The 22,598-nt window shown below is 33.5% G+C and overlaps 1 protein-coding gene across 1 annotated transcript in view; it reads right to left on the reverse strand.

The window, feature by feature from the left end:
* The window catches only part of CACNA2D1 (calcium voltage-gated channel auxiliary subunit alpha2delta 1), a 644,980-nt gene that overhangs the window by 145,503 nt on the left and 476,879 nt on the right, over positions 1–22,598 (reverse strand). Inside the window, exon 7 of the mRNA XM_044679055.1 lies at positions 5,076–5,207. Coding sequence (XP_044534990.1) covers positions 5,076–5,207 — 132 coding nt within the window. The remainder of the gene's footprint in view (positions 1–5,075; positions 5,208–22,598) is intronic.

Genomic DNA, 22,598 nt, shown 5'->3' on the forward strand with positions numbered 1-22,598 from the left:
TTACAAGACAAAGTCTAAATTCTACATTCTGGCATCCAAGGAGCTTTTGTTTGGCCTGTCCCAATTGTCTATGTTTATCCAAAACTATTTATTCATATACAATCCTATGTTCCACTCAGGCTAGTATAGTCTAGTCTCAGAACATTCATTGCTCATTTATTACCTTTATTAAAGTATAGCCTATACATCTATGATATTTATCAAGGCATATCCTATCTCCTATCCTACAATGCTTTGATACACTCCTCTACATCTTTTCCACCTATTCAAATGCTATCCATCACTTTTTGTTTTCAGAACTGAAATGGGTTTATATATTCAAACTGGTTGATTTTATGAAATTACTGAGATCATTTAATTAAAGACACGATCATATTTATATAACTAAAACTATGGATTTCTGTCACATTAATATTAAGTGGATCACTACATAATTGATTCCTTTTCATGGTAAGACAGTAGCAAAGCAATTAATTCCTATTGCTGCTGATTTTTTTCAGAAGTAAATATGGTTCGTGCTTTTGATTCACACAGGGGAAATAATAGGAATTGGCCTCTTAAGCTTCTGTGAAAATGTTTTCAGGATGACTCATGGTTTTGTAGGCCAATCCTTGTTAGAACTTAATGAGAAATCTGACTCTCGTATTATAGGAACTGTGATGTCCTAAGTGTGGATATTCTCTCCACTAAAGCAATTATGACAGTGGAAATTTTATGACTTGGAAGTCAATTTTAAAGGGATTGCTTTATAAGTAGTTTCCTTTGGCCAGAAAATGAAGAATGTCTTTTATTAGGTGACTACTTTGGTCAAACTAATTCTAACTAAACAAATGGCAAAGTTTAGACTGAAGAAATTGACTTGCTCATTTAAAAGAATGTGTTGAGTGCTTAGTTTGTACAGCACATTGTGTAAGGTGCTATATGTTATAATACAAAGAATATTCAGACTTGGCACACTATTCCTTGGCCAGTATAGGAGGTAAGGCATGAAAACACTTCTAATGCAAGGAAGCATGTGAAAGTGCCAAAAAAAAAAATTAAAGGTCTGAAACAATTGCTATGGGAGTTCAAAAGAATGAAAGATATAATGGCATTCAGCTTAGATCAGTAGGGTAATGAGAAAGAGGTCTAAAGGGGACATGCAATGGATTAGAAATAGTAAAATACCTTGACAGAGATAAGTGGGCTCAGTCCTAACACAGAGTGTGACATTTCTAGAATATGAAAATTATTCCTTTTTCCTGTTAAAAGACTCCAGAAAATGATGTGAGATTCTATATCCCAGAGAAAATGCCTTGGTTTTCCGGTCTTTTTTGTTTTACCTTGGCCATCCATAAGGAGGATTTAGAATGTTTTCCAGATGTAAAGTATATACAAATTCTTCAAATCCTATTCTGGGAAAATATCGGTATTTCAAATAGGGAAGTTTTTATTAGTTTATTGGATTTTGAGTTGACATTTTAAATCTCATTATTAAAGATTATAGCTTGGTTTTAATATCTAGCTTCACTTAATATACATGATTAGTGTGATTCAATAAAGAGTTTCATATTTTTTCAGGTTTCCTTTTACCTGAACCAAAATAACCTAAATATGACTATCAAATTGTTCACTGAAATTTTGTTTGTTTCATATCATTGACCAGTGGAAAAAGAAATCCTATTTTTGGCAAATGTATTCATAAGCATAAGAACTTCACAAACTCTTATAGAACATTATAAAAATCACTGGACAAGAAATCAGAGAACCTGGTTTTTAGCTGGGGCATAGTCACTAATTGCATGACCTTTGGCAAGTTTTTTTTTTTTCACTTTATGTGCTTTCCAGTCAAATGGAGATTATTGTCCTTGCACTACCTGCCTCACAGTGAGTTTTATAAAGCATGTTAGTAAGTGCCTACCATAAGCAAAGCTCTCCCCTACATCTTAGGGAAACAAGAATATAAACATAAAGGAATATTTAAAGTCCTTAAAATCTGCTTGTATCAGATGAAGCAATTAATTTGAAATGCATGAAATGCTATAAAAATAGCCAAATAAAAATTGTTCCAAATGATTTTTAAGTCTTCAAAGACAATCAAATTTTATATATAAAATGCCCACATATCTGAATAGTAAAATGACATATGGAAGGTTTTCCTTTTTTATATAAACTACCACAATTAATATCTCACCATTAAATAGCATTTTGAAGATCATTTCTTCCCCTTGAAATAATTCTATCAGGACAAGTAGAATGTTAATTGATTGAATACAGGGTATATTTCACTTTTGTATTTGTATTCCCAATACCAAACATAATTCTTTTCATATAAATACTGAATATGCTTGGTATCTGTGTCATTGATTAAGACAAAATTATCATCTCATTTTTGCACTTGAGAAAAGTGAGTTTAGAGACGTTACATACCTTTTTCAGTCAAACAAGACAGTTTCAGAGTGGGAACTCAAATGTGGGTGTTCTGCCATTCTGTCTAGACATTCCCTTGCCTTTTCACTAGAAGTGTTAAATACAGTAGTCTGAAAGGGTCAGCAATACTGCTAAGGGCCACCCAAATGAAATTGAAATGCGATTGGGAAACACTTAAAAAAATAATGAAAATATAGTAGAACATAGATCATGCTAATGTGTCATTTTGTAACTGGCTTTTAGGAATCCTTATGTATGAGATTATTCGGTTGTTTTCAGAAGTTAACCTGATGTGCCCAGGGTCACACAGCTAGTGTTGGAGGCCATATTTGAACCCATATCTTCCTGACTTCAAGCCTGGCACACTATTTACTGTGCCACCTAGCTGACTCCTTAGCTGTATGGGATAGTCCAACCCACCCATGGTTTTTTTTTTTTTTTGTTTGTTTGTTTTTTTGTATTTGACACCACTGGACTATACCAAAATAATTCACAAATCAGTGTCCAGTTTTGTGATGCAGCTACACTGCAGTTATTATAGATCTTATTTCCACTCAGAGTTACTGAGGTAGGAGGAAAGATCATAACTTTGGAGCTAGAAGGAATTGTAGTGGCTCTTTAGTCCAATTACCTCATTTTACAGAGAGGAAATAAATGACTTGCCAAAAGTCACACAGACATCTCTTGACTACAGCTACAGCAACAGCAACTGCATTATTTGCTTCTCTGTGATGATAGTTCATGAATTCTCCATTTGTTTTTAAATTAGGTTTGATTCCTTAGCTATAGCTGGGATCTTTTTGAAGAACTTTAAATGTCATTTTCCTGGAAGGTCCAATAGGCATGGAATGTTCTAAGTAAGTGGTCTGTATATTTTGTAATTTACTCACAAAAGCAAACTGCTAAACTGAGTCATTTGTATGGTGTTTTTTTTTATCAAGTTGTTTGGCCACATCTGACTTTTCATGACCCCATGGATCACATCTCTTTATGGAGTAGTCTTAACAAGGATATACTGGAGTGGTTTGCCATTGCCCAACAAAAGGAGTCACTGGAGAAGAAAATCAGAGGTTAAGTGACTTTCTTGGGGTCACATAGCTAGGAAGTGTTTGAAATCAGATTTGAATTCGGGTCTTCTTGACTCTAGCCCCAGCACCTGTCCATTGAGCCACCTTGCTTCCTCATCTCCTATATTGTAGATGTTATTTTCTTTTGGTGCTCTCTGACCTCTGCTTCCAATAGCTTACTTTTTTGTTCTTCTGTCCTCACAATTCGAGCAATTATTCCATTCCAGCAGCACTTTGTTTTAAACTGTACATTAAAAAAGAATTCACTAAGCGAAATCCTGTTTAGGTATTGATTCATAAAGTCATAGTTTCCTCAAAGTGATCTGCTTTTAATATAGACCCAAACATTCAAAGCCTTTCAAGACTGAAAGGGAAGCATCTTTAAAAATAAAACATCAGGGAACACTTTAGGCTAGAGTAGTAGTTGGATGATTCTGTCAACTCTCCTTAAATTAAAGGGCACTTGCTATCTCTTCCTGAGTTTAGACCTGGGGCCCCAAGTGGACCAGACCCTGCAGCCTTTATATACAGTATTGGCCAGGAGGAGAAGCATATTCTTTTAGCAACATGACCACTGGATGGAGTTAACCTAAATGGGGAGAGTGGGATAAGGTGCAGAAATCTCCCTTGCTCAATGTGTAAGGATGGTTCAAAAATAGATAGTTGAGAGCTGATGGGATCCTCTCATTCCTGGCTGCTGGAAGCAATGAAGAACCTTGCTAGTCTGTTAGCCTTTAGCTGAATGTTTTTGAAAGCTATGAAAAAAGATAGACAGTAGCCACAGTCCTGGATTCGAGTCACAGACTGATTTTGTTCTTATATGGACTTTCCCTCCATAGTCCAATTCCAAGTTCTAAGATGTGGTCAATCTATAAACATTTCCTTTTCTGATATATTTTTTAAAAGGGCAGACTAAGATTTCATCAGTGTGGGGAGCATCCATTGGGGAAACTCCCTCCAGTCATGTAAATCAGCCACTGTTCCCCAATTTGTTTTGATAAGAGTTGCCTGGGGCATTGAGAGGTTAAGTGACTGGTTCAGTGTCACAAAGCCAGTTATGTGTCAGAGGCAGCATTTAATCCAGGCCTCCCTGGCCTAATCTCTACTCCATATGACACACTATTTCTACTGCAAGTCTGCTGATCAAATTCTATTCTCTGCCCCATTTTCGTGCTTGGTCAAAAACAGACACTTGGCCCCTTTGTGTTGCCAGATGGTTAGCTCCTGACTGGCTTGGACCTCTGGCCTGGCCACCCTGACTCTAAAGCTCCTTCCTGCTCTCTCGTTTGGCTCAATGCCTAAAATGCTGATTTTTCACAGTCTGGGCTCATAGAGGCTCTCATCTTTATAAACCATACCTATCTATATAATTTCTGAGCCATTGACCCCTGCCCTATCCCTGTCACCCAAAATAGATGATGCCACTCTAAAACTGTTCAGCCTAAAAAGACCTCACAGAATGGTCCATAGAAATATTTCTTTGTTAACAATTTCTATTAAGAGAAATAGAGAAGTAAGACAATGCCAATTCAGAGAAATTAAAGGTGCAAATTAAAACTGATTTGTTGAAAGTATCATCACTTAAGAGAACTAACTTACCTGGATAATATCTGGCCAGGCCTGTAGCACTGCCAAACACCTGCCACAGCAACGTAGGATCTTCATCTCGATTTTTTTTGAAAACTTCATCTAAGGCACTTGTCCAGTTGAGTTCATTCAAAACAATTGTTGCTGTAAAAGAGCCAAAGGGAGGGGGAATCCATTGAATTAAGGGTTTCTCTTATTAAATTACTAAGCAATTTTACTTCTTCTCTCAGTGTTTTGTTTTTAAAATTCCTTCCAACTATCGTATGCCTGTATACAAAGCAAAAAATCCAGTCAGTTGTCCAGCTATTTCTTGATATTAGATATAGGCTGTGACTGTGTTTAGACAAAAGTGAATCAAATTTTGTTGACCACTGGGTCTTGTAAGAATGAGATATTCTACAGGTGTATGAATACATCACTGTAAATCTGTTACCACTACTGGAAATAGGATTCAAAGCAGAAACTCGGTTAGAAGTTGGTCTGCGTCTTTTTCAGATATATAAAGTATATCCCTTATCCTGTTTCTTTCCTGAACACCTTATCCTTAAATCACCCTTCCATTTCAAAAACGGCTATCAATAGAAAGAAGGAAAAAATGTTTTGGAGAAAAAAAAAGCATACAGTGTACTTTCTAAAGCATTTGCCATCTGTAGATGTAGGCTTCTGAACCTAGTTAAAATTTTCCTTTAAATTGGCCAACTTTTCACTAAGAGAGATTACAATGAATACCACAGATGTGCTATCTCTCTTTTTTTTAATTTATTGCACGTCACAGTTAATAAAATCAAATGACTAATGTTCATGAACTGCCAGGATGTTATCCGATTAGGCATCTCTGCAGTAGAGAAATGACGAAAATGACTGGATGGTCATTCCGATCTAAGGATAGACGTGTGATTCTGGGTAGCCATAAACTACGGTTGATACGGAGAGTAAATGGGGTTAAAGTTAAAAACCATACAGGTGTGTGTTTTTATTTTTGGCGGAGGTAGAGTTCCTTTAAGAAAGGTGCTAACTACAATCATTTAAATGCCACTGAAAAAAAAAAGGAAAGCATTGAACTAAATACATGAGAATTGTAAAACAGGGTTGGGACCAGCATTCGAAAGCAGGGCTCATTATTACAGGCTAACAAGATTTTCATCTTTATGGATGTGATTGCTTGCAAAGAGATCAGTTGTGTGCATGTTAATATTCATGAGTTGGGTCACTTCCATAGTGCTTTGGAGACAGTAGAAAATTCATATTCGTAAGCATGATCCAATGAACACTAAGTGACCAGTTATATGGCAATTCATATTCACGGATATGACCTGAATGAATACTCATTATTTGTGGGTCTTTAAATTAATATGCACCATAACATCCAGAAAGGGAGCAACAGAGCTTTTCTTAAAACATTTATGAATGTTACGGTACTATTCAACTGAACAAACAATGGAGTTTATTTATGATATAGATAAACTTCATTATTCCCCAGTCTGTCCTGAATATCTGCTTAATTTCCCCAAGTCTCTCAATTCTCACTAGGCAGCAGCTGGCATTCAATTAATTCTGAACATGGGAAGGTTTTATTTGTTAGCTAGCTGAGCTGCTACTGTTCTTCTTTGTCTTTTTTTTTCTTTCTTAGGAGCATAACAGCTACTTTTTTTTTAATGGTTAAGTAGACTATGGGCTTAGCTCTTTGTATCAAAAATAGAATCGTATGAAAACATAGAATGGAAAAGAATTTAAATTCTGAAATATGCTTACAACACTAATTTGTTTCCAAAATTCATTTCTGTTTTGTAATAACTCATTTGTAAACAAATCTCGATTACAGTATTTACAAAATGCTTTCCTTAAATATTAATTCCTTCTTATCATGTTGAACCATGCAAATAAAATTGAATTCCTTATTGAGTTCTTTCTTTCCACCTTATATGCAATACATAATGAGATACTCTACTGTTGGATTTATCTCATTATATGTATGGATATAATAATAGCTCACATTTTTTACACTTAAATGTAAGTTTTACAGTTTTCAAAGTGCTTTCCTCAAAACAACTTTGTGATATATAAGCAGTCCCAGTGTTGGCCCAATTTTAGAGTAACTGAGAAAAAGAATCTGGGAAAGTTTGACTCATTCTTGCTCACACATGAAACCACCAATGGTAAAACTAGAAAGAACTCAAACTTAGGTATTCTAACTCCTACTCGAGTGCATTTTTTTTAAATTTTTAGATGTATTACTTATACTTTTTTATAGCGATATAATGTCTCAATATTCCTAAATCCCAATAAAACCTTCTCCCTTAGCAAAAAAAAAAAAAATTAAAATTAAATTAAACAAAAATCTAATGTCTTTCCATTACACCCTGATACCTCTCTCAGAGTCTGAGATAAATAATTTTATTCTTTTCATAGACACTCCAAAGTAAGAAATACATAATTCCTTTACTTTTAAATTTGAGAGTTATAAGACTCTGTCTGTCTGTCTGTCTCTCTCTCTCTCTCTCTCTCTCTCTCTCTTCAAATTTAAGGACTATCTTTTTTTTAATAGCCAGCTAAGTAGCTCAGTGGATAGATTACTAACTAGGTTTAAAGTCAGGAAGATTAGAATTCAAATCCAACCTCAACCTTAATACCTAGCCATGTGAATCTGGTTAAGTCATTTATCCTTTATCTTGTCAATTATAAAATTGGGATAATAATAGTAGCTTCCTCTCAGATTTATTGTGAGGATCAAATGGGAATATTGTAAAGTAATTAAAATAGTGTAAATGCTACCTTTTATTTATTGCTATTATTCCACTTAGAACAATTTAATTGCATTTGTATTTTAGTAAATCAAAGGGTACAAACATAAATTTTAAGACATGCTAAAGTGTTATTCAAATTTTATTTTAATGTTACTCCCTAAGTGTTACATAATGCAGTCATTTAAAAGTAATTTTATATAAGTGTATATACAGCAAATATAAAAAATAATATCAGATAGATGGCAACGCTACTACTTAATGTGAATGATGCTACATAGAAATAGTACATAATTTGTGTATAGTCAATTCTATTACATGATTACATTGTAAAGAAACAGCCATGATAAAAATAATGATGGTAATTTCTTTAAAAAATATTGTAGCTAATTTTCCTCAAGCTTAAATATTCTAAACACGAATGCATGTTGAAGTTATTAGAGAATAATTAAGATTCATTTGAATTACCCCAATAAAATATATTCAGATGCCTTCTCTGATTAAAATATGTTTTAATTTGACTTAAATTCTTAGCGACTTTTTTAGGTGGGGTAGCAAAATATATGACCAAAGAATGGCAAATATTATTTGCAAAAAAAAAAAAAAGTCATGATTATATAGTGGATAAGAATGCTAGTTTTGGGGTTGGCAAGACCTATGTTCAAATCTCATATCTGAAAGATTCTAGCTGTTTAATGCAGGCAAGATAGATCTCTCAGTGCCTCAGATAATCACTCAGGACTTATCTATTAAGACATAGCTTATTGCATCTATAACTTAGTTAGCAGAGTTAAGTTTCTATGACTGAGTTCCTATGCTGATGAAATCACAGCTCCCTCATATGCTGCATGTGTAAATGGTAAATAATACTTTTGTTTTTCTTCTTTAAAACTCATATCTTCTGTCTTAGTACCATTTCTAAAATAGAAAAGTAGAAAGAGCTAGAGTATCAGGGTTAAGTGACCTGCCCAGAGTCACACAACTAGGAAGTATCTGAGGTCACATTTGAACCTAGGTCCTTCCAACTCCAGACTAAGTGCTCTATCCACTGTGCTACCTAGCTGCCCCCAAATAATAAAAGCTTAAACCAATGTGCATAACAAAGTGAACTTTTGATCTGAAGAAATGATTCTGCACTCAGAGTTCCCTACACTAGTGAAATCATAGGTCAGTATCCCATTGAGATGGATAAATAAGTAGATAGCTAAATGGATACATAGATAACAGAGAAATGGAGATACACAGATACTAGAGAAAGAAATACATATTTGTCTATACACATTCATTCAAGGATCTTTATTATATGCAAGCATGTGTGAGTAGGTTTGAGTCCTGGAGGTTCCATAGATAAGAAGTCAGTCAGTCTCTAAAGACAGATAGGACAGATAGTATCTAGTTAACTCTGGACAAATCAATTAATTTCTCAATAAAGATACTCAAATCAAAGTGTGATTCTCTAAAGTTAGAGACAAGCTGATAATCTGTGCTAGTGGAAGGGTTTACTAGAGAGGGAGGACTTGCCAAGTGTCTCTAGCAATCTCTCTCTGTGTCTCTCTTTCACATACCCCACTCCCAACTTTGCTCTGAGGATCTTTACTGGTATTAGATCTAAGATTCGCCTTGAGGCATGTTACAGATCATTTTTTTTTTTTTTTTTGCAATAGAGCTCTGTGGTGGACAAAATGCCACGTAACTTAGATTTTACTTTCATATTGTAAGTTTCCTTGAGGGAAAATGTGATAAAAGCTCGTATAAGCATCATTCTCTTAGATTCTATACAGATTATGTTTTTGTTGCTTTTGAATTTTTAAAAAATGAATTGAATCTTTGCCCAGTGCAACGATTTAAAGTGTATGATTTTAACTTAGCTATTCTCAGGAGTACAATGATCCAGGACAATTCTGAGGAACTTAGGACAAAGAATGCTATCTACTTCCTGAGAAAAACCTGTTGGAGTTGGAATGCAGATTAAAACGTGATTTTTCACTTGATTATTTGGGGTTTTGTCTTGGGGTTTTGGTTTTATATGACTATCCTATTTCAAAAATGAAAAATGTGGAAATGTTCTGCATGATCATACATGTATAATCAAGATCAAATTTGCTTGCCAGCTCTGGGTGGGGGAAGGAGATAATTTGGAACATATAACTTCAGAAAACTTATGTGGAAATTTATTACAAACATAAATATTTGTAAATTGTAAAAAATGTCTTTATAATAAAAACTAATATTGCTCCTTATTGAAAAATAACTTGAAAATCATGGCAAAAGACATATATAGGTATTAATTTTCTTTTCTACTGTCATATTATGGCATATGACAAAGGATGCACTTTTTGTTCTGCGTGTTGGGTTTTTGGGGGTTTGTTTATTAGAATAGAATTTAGAAATCATCAAATACAGAAAACTGAATTAATTACATATGTTTTTAAGTAACAGAAGAGATCCTGGTACATCAATAGAATCTCTCATGTTACTGAAATCACAACTCCAGAACACACCTCTCCCTTCTCTAAAAATGTATTATACTAAAGGGATAAAAGATGCTGAGGGATAAAAGGGAGAGATGGTAAGAGGGCCTGGCTTTGACACATACTGGAACGCTAGATCATTGTAAGATTGTGACCTATAAAGGTCCTCAGAGCTAGCAAATTCAGCTCATTCAGTTTTAGCAAAGCATAATTATTGATGTTTCACTTCCTTCTTGGTCTGAAGAATTCAGGGAATAAGAATTGTATAACTTTATTAGAATTTTTACCTAGTAGTTCTGTCTTTTACACAACAACTAGATCTACGCTTTTGCTTAAACAGAAAAATGATCTTTCAGTTATTTTTATAAATGTTTCTTTTTCTCCCTAGATATAATTATAAAATAATAGATCTTCAAGAAATCTCCCAGAGCAAAGAGTCTAACATCTTTATTTTCTAGCTGATTCCTCCCAAATATCAAGGGAAGCTCAGAGCGGTTATATAACTTGCCCAAGTTTACAGAGCAAATAAGCCAAATTCAAACTCAAAAGTAGGGCTAAAGTTCAGAACTTCTGAATTCATATGTTGTCATCTTGAGAAGATGATTTAATAAAAAAAATAAAATTCATAAAATTATTGTAATTGCACATAGGCTACACATTTCAGTATTTTAGTGGATTAATGATGATCATCATTGAATTGAAAACAAATTTTATTTTAGGTCTGTAGTTAATTTTCCCTTCTATATCAGGAGTCTTCAAGTCCTCCACAGCTAGAGTGCAAATTTTTGAGGACAGGGTCTGTATTGTTTTTAATCTTCCTGTCCCTGGAGCATAGCAGGATCTTACAAATAGGCTTCTCACCATGTGATTTCACTTATTTATGGGGCTCCTGGTGGAGCTATTCCTCCACCAATGATGAACAGTAACTACAAATTGTATAGTTCACAATTATTCTAGTAAGTTCCATTAAAGCCTTTTTGTCTATCTACATCCACTTTATATTTCGTACTATGTGGAATTATATCTTGTATATAAGTGGCCTGAAATTAATGCATTTCTCTCTCTTTAGCTCATCTAACTAAAATTTGGGGGAAAAGCAATTCCAGAAATATTTGTTAAAGTGCCTGATATATCTAAGCTGTTCTGTTAGGTGTTGAGAATATACAACAAGGCACCATCTCTTACCTTACTATGTTTACAAATAAATAGGATTAGTTATATACAAAGATACTGATATGATAACGAGCTGTCATATTTTAGTATGGTTGAAACTAAATATGAGCCTTTCCTCTGCCATAAAACTTCTGAGAAGAGTACATAAAATTTAAATCCAATTTCAATAATAACTCATAGATAGTTTATATTGGAGAAAAGGGAAAAAGGGGTATGCCTTATAGTAATGGAAAGACAACTGATGATAAAATGAATTTTGGGATTTAGAAGTGTGGCCAGAATTACCAGACAGCATTTTACATGGTATTTTAAGGTTTGCAAAATATTTTAGACCCTTACCGTCTGTCTTAGAATCAATGCTAAGTATCAGTTCCAAGGTAGAAGAGTTGTAAGGACTAGACAATTGGGTTAAGTGACTTGCTAGGAAGTGTTAAGGACCTGATTTGGACACAAGACCTCCTCTCTCTAGGCCAGGCTCTATATCCAAAGTTTTCTCCACCATGGAACAACAACAACAAAAGTAGAAAGAATACTGGTCTGGAGTATTATGATGTGGATCATCAGATCAAACTTCTGGCATTTTCTATCTGTATGACTTTAAGCAAATCCTTTAATCTCCTAGAATCTCTGGTTTCTCATCTGTAAAATGAGGAGGTCAGAGGTCCCTTCTAGCTCTGGATCAATGACTGTAGAATTCTAAGTCTTCAAATCCAACACTTATTTTTCAGATGAAGAAATCCATAGAGTTGAATTGATTTGTCCAACAGCACAAACGTGAGTTCATAGAAGAGCAAGGATCTGAACAAAGGTATTCTTACCCCAAATAAATGTTCCTTCTATTACATCATTGAATGTGCCTAAAACTAAAGGTTATGACTTTCTTGATCTAGGCACTCCAGTGACTCCTACACACACACAGAGAAATGTGTAACTCATGGACCACCACCACCACATCATGCCCTGTACATGAGACATCTCTGGTCAGATAGTTTTCCTTTGAGAGATGCTTTGGACTGAAAAATCTGTCTCTTTGTGCTTAACCCAAGGAGGAGACTTTTCAACTGTATTTAGGCTGGTCCTTGAACAGTAGATAGAAAGTAGAGTCAACAACCAGGCACAAAGAATCATGTAATAAAATAACATCTCTTCATTGAACATACTTTAACTAATTTAGAAAGTATGGGCAAAAGACTTGGTTGTCTCTTAACTCAATTAGTCACATTAACTGTTATTTGACTATTAACTCCTAATCATTGGGGTAACAGTTTGATGCTTTGATTTAGCCTTTCATAGAACCGTAGCATCAAAAGGGACCTTACATGTCACTCAGTCCTTCATTTTACATAGAAAGAAAATGAAAGCTCAGCTACAGGTTAAGTAACTTTCCCATCTTCAGACAATTAAAGTTATGTGTCTGATTCGTGATTTGAACTCGAGTCTTCCTGATTCAAAGCTCAGCACTCTACACCTCAATGTTGCTTTGCCTATTGCAATCACACCTTTCACTGAATCATCAAGACTTTCCTTTACCAGTTCTCCTATTTGAGTGATGCCTTTCACTTCTTGAGGGCAGAGGCCTGAGACCGGACATATATGAATGGCCATGTAATTTTCCCGTTATACAAAACTTAGATGTAACCTATGACCTTCATCCATCTCAGGTTCTTAAAAATTGACACGTGAATAGCTTAGCAACTTTCAAAAGTTAACTTTACAGGGGCATTTTTATGAGATTTTAAAGACATCAATAATAACTCTTCCTTCTTGAAAAAGCAGATTTTGCTAAAATGAATCTTTTATGAATTGTCAAGGCCAAGCCTACTCGAGGCATTGAAAGCTGGAATAGCATACCTTGACTTTTAGGCCTCCATTCTGAATAACGTAAGAGCATTTTGACTGATAATTGAGTCCAAACATGGCATACACAGCTCTATTATGCTTACACTCAGTTTTCAAAAACTGGCCTTGGGCTTTGGAGAGCCTCTCTTTTACAGGCTTCTTCCATTATTCAATGCAGCTTGTCACAGTAACAAAGGAAAACCTAAATTCATCATCACACAAAAGAAGTCTCTTTCTTGCTTGCTAATTCCACTGAAACACACATTTTATTTCTCTCTCTTGTTTATGACATGAAGTAGAGAAACCTTGACAAGCTCTGAATTCAATTTTTTTCTCTACAAGTTTAATCAATAAAACACTGCACTATTGCTCCCTTTTAAATAGAGCCGGCATATACTTTTGATGATTTATTCAGTATATAGGGCTCACTATTCGCTGAAGGCAATGTATAACTTTATTTGAAAAGCCTTAAAGCTATTTATAATCTCTGAACAAATGTCAGCAATGGTTCCCTAATGAAGTAGATATGTTCTCACTAGAGGGTGGAGAGAGTACTTTTGTTACCAGTTAATTTATAACTTAAAGGTGGCTTCTTTGAGGTTCTAGGACTCTTTTGGCTAACAGCTTTTTGGGGGGTAAAGTTATTTTACTGTTTTAAGAAAATTATTAGTTAAAATTATTGCCAGATCTGAAAATCTATACTTTTAAAGAAGCAGGAGAATAAGCTAATTTAAAGGATGTATGTTTTACTACTTCAGTAACATAAGATCTTTTTATTCTAATGTAATTTGAATTATAAATTAATATGCTTATGTTTACAAATCTAAGAAGAAAGACAAATTATTTGTATATAGTTCTGATAATCTTCTAAATTAATAAAAAAAGAACAATTACTTTCAGTTCTATGATGATTGTAAGTAATTATATACTAATTGATCTACTTTCCAAATGCATTAATTACTATGGCAACATCTCAATGAATTATTTAAATGAAACAATTTGATATATTTTTCTATAAAAGACGCTAAGACAAACTTATTCCAATTGATCATAAACAATGTTTTCTAAAAACTGTTTGTTGATATTATTACCATCCCTGTTTCAGTCAATATTTTTGTTCTCTTTGGACCAGAGGTTGAGAATCAGATCAATCCCTGTAGTGGAAGCAGTATCTTTTTTTTTTTTAAAGGGAGTGGAAAGTTGTAAAGGAGAAGCCAAGAAATACAAAGAAAGTGTTACAGATCTTGTACATGAAATTAAAAAAAAATCTATCCTGATTAGTTAAGATATGAAAGAGCACAATTCACTTGAAATTGCAGTAAACTAATTCTTTCCCACTATGATTACAGATTTAGAGGTAGGAGGGTATTCCTTAGAAATCATTGAATTTAACCCTTTGATTTTATACGTGTCAAATTTGAGGTTCTTTAAGATGAAATGACTTGTGCAAGTTCATAAAGGTTCTATGAAAGAGACACTGGATTCAATCCCAGGTTTTCTGATTCTAAAGCTAGTTTTTTCTCTACTAGCTCAACTCTAGAAGAAACTGTAATGACTTTTCTTTATCACTGATTTCTCTTGATTAAAAGAAGGCCATTGATGGTGAGTTGTTTATGCTACTTTTTAGGCTTTTTTTCTTGGAACAAAACTTTAAAAATGCTGATGCTGATAATAGTTATACTGAATAATTTTAGTATTATTTTACATCTGGGGAAATATAATTATATTTCATTTTCTCTGGAGAATAGGGTATCCAAAGCTTTACTGTATTGAGGGCAGAAATTTAATTCCCAGCTCATTCCACTTTGTTGTACCATGTATGTAGTGAGGAATATTACTGAATTATTATTTAGGAGACCTAGCAGGAACCCCCTGACACCAACCCCACACTTTAGTCTCTTTTTGTATGTTATCTTCCTCAATCAGATTGTATTCTTCTTAAGGATAGGAACTATCTTGCTTTTTCTTATTTGAATTCCTAGTATTTTGCACAATGTCTGGCACCTAGAAGGCACTTAATAAAATTTAATGAATCAAATAAAAGCAATGATATATAAATAGCCACTCAAATATTAATATAAGAGGCATTTAATTTTTTTCCTTTCATTATCAAACATTTTCTAATGTTAAAATGAAATGGTCTTAGTATAATAAATCAAGAAATAAAGAAATACTCATAAAGGAAATGATGGAGGCTCAACTTTAAATTTTGTTTTTGAAACACTATTTCCCAATGAAGAAATCTCAAATTACTTTATTTATAATTCACAGAATAATATAAAATGTCTAGGGCTTAATAACGAGTATGAGAGAATTTTTTACAAGACAGTTTATTATTTTTTTACTCTTTGTAATAAAGGTAATTTTCATATTATGGTGAAAGAAATGACAATTAAAGCAGAGAAATTCAACACATAAACTAAGTAAGACTTGACTTATTTTTATCAGTACCACTAATCTCTAGAAAGGAAAATTTTAATAAAAAAAAAAAGAAAACCCACTGATCCAATTAAGAGTTCAGGCAATAAGAATCCACTTTAAGAACTGAAGAGGGTTCATAAATATTAAAATGAACAGACTCTTTTCAGTGGATTTGACTAATGGAATCTAATCTAATCTCAATGTAAATGAAAGATTAATAAGATATAGGGGGATAGACAGGCCAGATCTAATCTATCTAATCACATCACAGGCAATAGAAATCCAACTCAGACTGTGGATAGGGAGAACAGAATGCACCAGAGTACATGAGAAAACTAATGATGAGATAAGCCTTATTTCTACAGTTAATTTAGCATAAATATTAAAAGCCCCTTGTCCTTGTCTATTCCCTAACACCTGTAAAACTGAGTTTTCTGGCCTTATTTTCTATTCCTTTAAATTCCTATGGAGTTACCACCTGGATAAAGACTGTTACAGCTATTCCCTTAATATTTGCTGGCCATGGTTCAGATAAAGAGTGTTCACATGAAGGGTAAAAGCAAAGAAAACCATTTTGTGATCTAATAGGAGAAATCTCCTTCAAGAGGAAAAAGTGGATCCAACATCATAGTTTGTATCTCTTAATAGAAGGATTTAGAGGTGTCAATAGGAGACTATTGGAGGTTTGGGAGATTTTGATATGTAGCACCTAGAAAATTCGTGTATAAAATAGAAGATGATAATAGCACCAAGCCATTAATCCTTCATGTACTTTTACTTTGAGTATGTCCAAAATTGATAATCTTCTTTTTGGCTCTGGAATCATCTTGACCAGTATGTTTGGGACCCATGGTACCATGAAAATAACAAATCAGTGAATTAACCATTTATCTATTAGAGTTCTAGCACTTTTTTCATTCTTGAATTATTGATTTAATATCAGACAAATAACAACCACCCACAGTATCTTATTTTAATATAAGGATTATAATTTTTTATGGGGCAGTGAGGTGCTACAGAGGATACTATGTCAGGTCTGGAATCAGCAAAACTCATAATCCTGAGCTCAAATATGGCCTCAGACATTTATTAACCATGTGACCCACTTAATCTTGTTTGCCTCAGTTTCGTCATCTGCAAAATGATATGGAGAAGGAAATGGCAAATCACTCCAATATCTCTGCTAAGAAAACCTGATAAGTTCATGAAGAATTGAATAAAATTGAAAAATGACTGAAAAATATCTTTTTATTAATTTATTATAATCCTAATATGTTATACTATATCATCATATGTAATATAATAATAAAACTCATAACTTCCTTAATTACATTAAAGGCTTATTAATCAGATAAAACAGGTAACATGTGAAAATGATTCTTAAATATCACTAAAGAAATTTGAAACTTTTTATTTTTAGCCTCTTCAGATAAATAGAGGTTGATACAAAGGAATAAGTCTCTTTTCTATTTCATACATAATGCTCCCTCACATTTGAGATTATAAATGATTATCTAGAGATTTAAAAATGGAAAAGTCTGGAAATGACTAAAATACTTCATATAATAAATAACTGGCCTTCATTCCTTGAAGGGAATGCTTCTCTTAGGTGTACAGGATTTGCAAAACACCACTTACTTTGCAATTTCTTTGCTAAACATATCTATATATTCCTTATTCTGAAATGTAACCTTTAAATTTGACTATGCCATATGATTTGCAAATACAGCCACTAACTTTATACTGCTAAGCTATCATCAAAAAATACAACTTCCTATATTTTACAAAGCACCTTTGTGGAAGAGAACAAGAACTTTAATCCATGCCTGCATTACAGGGCAGGGGGAAAAAATTCTTCCTTAAAGAAAAAGGGAGCAAGCATTTATTAAGTGCCTACTCTGTGCCGGGCACTGCATTAAATGCTTAGCAAATATTACTTCATGTGAGCCTCCCAATAGCTATGTGAGGTATGTATCATTAAAGAAAGTGATAAAAGTACTAAAAAGTTGAGCAAATGCTAAAATCGGGAATGATGAACTCAAATATGTTTCATTCTGAACAGCAGCTCATTAAAAATTTCAAGTGGAATAAAGGGGGAAAGAATTTACAACACTAACATCAAAAGAGCCTCAGTATAATTATGTGCACCACAATCAAATTTTATTAGCAATCACTTTCTTTATATATAAGTTTGCATCAGGAAAACAAAAATGTCAATAATAACTTCTATCTAGTTAACTGTGAGCAGAGGCAATGACCTTTTTTCCTCCAGTTTCCTAGAGAATCCGCCTATTCCAAATAATCTTGTCCATTCAATGGTCCCCCAAATGTGCCTTGTGATTGTCTTTCTCTATATCTTTGGTCATCGGATTCCTCTGACCCTAGTATGTGTTTTTTATCAATACTCAAATCCTCCTACCTACCCGTTAGCAATTCATCCAGATCCACTTCATCTAAAAGGTCTGTTATAATTAACTTTGATAGATTGGAGTTTATCTTCCCTGACTTGCTATTAATTCATTTAACAAGCATTTATTACATAAGGTATATTGTTAAATGAATAAATTTCTAGGGAACTGAATGTCCATGCTACTCATCTAACCTTATGTGCTGTGGTTCAGCATGCTATTGTATGGTATGGTCAGATAAGGTAGGATATAATATGGTACTCTTCTCCTACATTTGTCTGTAGTTAGACCAATTTGGACCTGCTGGACCAAGAAAAACCATGGAGAAAACACTTGGACCTTTTTTGTGGAAATACAGTCTAGCTAGAATAGAGAATATCAAAAGTAAAACTGATCTTAACTCCTCTCCTATGAATGCTTTGAAACAATCCTAAAAAAAAAAAGAAAATAGCAAATGGCAGGTAGATATTATCTAATGAATATTTGTTCTCATTTTTGATATTGAGGGAACCAAGGTACTTAGTGAATCAAATGCTGGCCTTGAAGACTTGAGGACCTTATTTGGAATCCTCACATAAATGCTTATTACTTGTACGACTCTCCCATTCCCATCCCCATCAAGTTAACCACTCTCACTCAGTTTCCTTATCTGCAAAATGGGGATTTTAAAAGTATTCATTATGGGGATAATAATAACATTAACTCCATAAAAAACAAAAAAACAAAAATAAAAAAAATAAATTAGATGTTTATTTCAAGTCCCAGCCCCCTAAAGGGACTTTGTGAGGAGCAAATGAGATAATATATGTAAAGCTATTAACAAACTTTAAAGGACTATTTAAATATTAATTAATAGCAGTAATAATAGTTCAACTTTGTTTATTCAATTCAATTAAAATCTCCTTGACAACAGAAATGATGCCAGACAACACTGTACATCTCACAGGATGTAGCACTCTGATTTGTATAAGTAGGAACTCAGCATACTTACATACACACACACACACACACACACACACACACACACACACCCTTCACACAAAGGCACATGCTTGGGTGTGCACATAGTAGAGAGCTAATCATAGTCCTTTGCCACTCATTTCCATTAAAGACTCAGAGAACTGAAAGAAATGTTGAGAGTTTGGCTTTTACAAATCATGCAATCAGTTTGGAATTAAAGTCAAACTTACTTCACGAATCTTTAATACACACATAGCTTTCCTTGAAATCTTGGGGGAGAAGTCCAACTGAGAGAAAGAGAACTAATCAGATGTGAGAAATCTATGTTTGCCTTAGTTTTGAGAATGCATTAACGCATACTGAGAATGGAAGCCACATATACATCTGGCTTGGTGAATTAACAATGAAGGATCAAAACACACCGAAACCAGCTAATCAGATTCAATTGAAGGAGAGGGATAACAAGGCTCCTGGGGACTGGAATGATCCTGCCAATGAACTATTTACACTGACTAGTACCTAAGAGTGTGCATCAACTAGTTTTTAAATAGAGAATTGTCTGGTGATTTTAAGAAGCACAGATCAGAAGTCTTCAAACATCATGCATATTAATCTGTTGAAATCAAGAACAGTTACCACTTGTCATCAGCACCTTAGAATCTTTGGAGGGAAGAGAAAAATATAAATTTTCTAACAAAAATAGTAGACCCTAAGGGGAAAAATGTTTTACGCTAATGTCATGTGTCTCATTATTCAAAGCTGGATTACTTAGACCATTTTCTAAACGTATTTCTGGAAAGATCTGTCTTATTATAACACTGAACATAAGGATTTTCTCCCTTAATCTGTAAAGTAGATATAAGTGGCTATTTTAATTAAGTTTGTTAGAGCATTAATATTAATTTAATAAAAGTATTTTAAAAATGAATGTGATTCTTAAGCTCCAAGCAAAGGTAATTTGCAGATGAATTGCTCTCTATTTATCTGTGTTTTTCTGCTCATAGAGGATAATATATTTTCGAGAAGTAAGGGATCTTTCATTTGTGTCTTCAAAGCCTAACTCCCTCATTTAACAATTGAGAAAAAAAAGGCTCAGAAAAGTGAAGATAATTGTCCATGATCATTTAGCTAATTAAGGTCTAAGGTAAGACTGAATCCAAGGGGTTCTTTCTGTCAAGGCTTAATATTCTGAAGTAATTTAAAAACAGTAAATTTACAAATGTCAAGACTCCTCTTTGATTCTCCCCAAAATCAGTTTCCATAAGACCTCCAAACAAGCATTATTATTTACAAATGTCCTTCTTCCTTAAAGAAGGTAACTTAACAGAGAGAGAGAGAGAGAGAGAGAGAGAGAGAGAGAGAGAGAAATTTTATTTCAACATAATAGCTCTCCTTTGTAATTCTTTGTATTTTATTGCATGGCTTTATGTTTTTAAAAAATGCCATTCTGAGAAGGGGTTCATAGGCTTCCCTAGACTGCCTAAAGGGTCCATCACACACACACACACACACACACACACACACACACACACACACACACACACACACACACATATCCCAGATCAAGAAGCCCAGGCTTATAGCCTGGTTCCTTCAAGTGAAAAGAATTTTAATTATGCAACTCTATTAGGAGGGGAGAAAGAAGCAAGCATAGAATCTGTACAAACACACATACACAGACATATATTTACACATATATAAATGTATCCTTAATTATAAATTAGCATGTACAAGGTAAAACCACTGGCAGTGAGAAAACTGGAACACTATTAAATTCAGCTAATACAAATTTAGACATTGACAAATTGAAGAATGTTTAGAAAATTGGGAAATTCCCCCAAAATCAAGTTATACACAATTCTTAGTAAATACTTCAACACACTGTTATGTTTCTTTCACATCTCACTATTCCTATATTTCTTCTATATGTAAGTCTTCTGCCAACTCATGAATTTCAAGCAGTTAGCTACACTGAAATAGGAACATATGGGAGGCCCTTTAAATTAAAAAAAATAATAATAATAATAACACAAAATGACAATAACAAAAAAAAAAACAAAACAAAAATCAAAGAATTTTGAGACACAAAAGCTATAATTCAATAGCTATAAGGAATCTATGTTTTATTTCTAGCTTTTTATTTTTCAGAAAGATATACCATACTTATAAAGCTATTGAAACCATCACAAATATGTTATCTTTTAATGAATTAACCTTTTACATTTATTAAGATAACTATTGCCTGAAATTATATATTCATACCAGAAAAAAATTACTTATCTATGCAATATAATCCCTATGCCTAGTACCAACTCTAACTGTGAATTAGATAAGTAATAGCCTCACCACCATTTTCCCAAAGAAAATTTTTAAAAATTCACTTAAAAGACCCTAAAAAAAACTGGACTCTATAATTATGAGGTTTCACACAAGTCACAAAATCTATTATATGAAGGTCAGTCACTTTATAAAGACTTTTACCTTTCTGATATACTCTTCAAATATTCATTACCTTAGCTTCCTTTTCAAGTTTTCCTGCATTATTTGATATTCTGAAATGACTGGAAATTTACATTAAAATCTCAGATCAAAGTGCATGGCATGAATCATACCACCTTCATCAAGGAAGATTTGCAATGGTTTAATTACTCATGAAACATCTCAGATTTTTCCTCTAAAAACAATATTACCTCTTAAACATATTCGATTTTAAAACATCATATTCAAATATCAAGAATTTGTTAGTTTTTCAAACTATATATTGCAATTGTATGTTTGTCACATTATCTTTTGACTTGATTATGTATTTCACAAAATATTTATTCCTTTGATATAGGAAACCAGTCCTACTCTAGAATGATTTTTACTCTGCTTACAAAAATTTGTTTGCTTGTATATTAATCTTTTTTTTTAACATTTATTAATATTCATTTTTAACATGGTTACATGATTCATGCTCCACCTTTCCCCTTCAACCCCCCCTCTTGTACCCCCACCCACCCATGGCCGATGCGCATTTCCACTAGTTTTGTCATGTGTCCTTGATCAAGACCAATTTCCAAATTGTTGGTAGTTTGTATATTAATCTTATTTGATTTTTTAAAGCACACACTACTTTCTTGTTAGTTTCTATTGCATATCTTATTGATGTATCAGACATACAGTGCCATTTTTGTTCTTCCATTGCACTTGTATTTTTTCAAGTAATGTCCTATTCTTCTACTTCTGTTCAATCTCTTATTATTGATTGAGTTGAAGTATCAATCTTTCCCTTCATTAAGTTTCCCATCAATAACTCATATTGGTCTTTCTATTTTGTGAAGTTCCATAAGAATTTCATGCCTACATTTGCTAGTCTAAAATTGGTAATGTTTTCAAGTATTTTGGGGAGGTCCAAGTCTATGTTGCTTTCTTTATGTTTTTCATTGTTCTGTACTATAATATGAGAACATACCATAGTTATTCTCTTTTGCTTGATCAGCCCCACGAATTAAATCTTTAAGAAGCATCTTTGAACTACCT

The sequence above is a fragment of the Gracilinanus agilis genome, chromosome 5 (assembly GCF_016433145.1).
Source record: "Gracilinanus agilis isolate LMUSP501 chromosome 5, AgileGrace, whole genome shotgun sequence".
NCBI lineage: Eukaryota > Metazoa > Chordata > Mammalia > Didelphimorphia > Didelphidae > Gracilinanus > Gracilinanus agilis.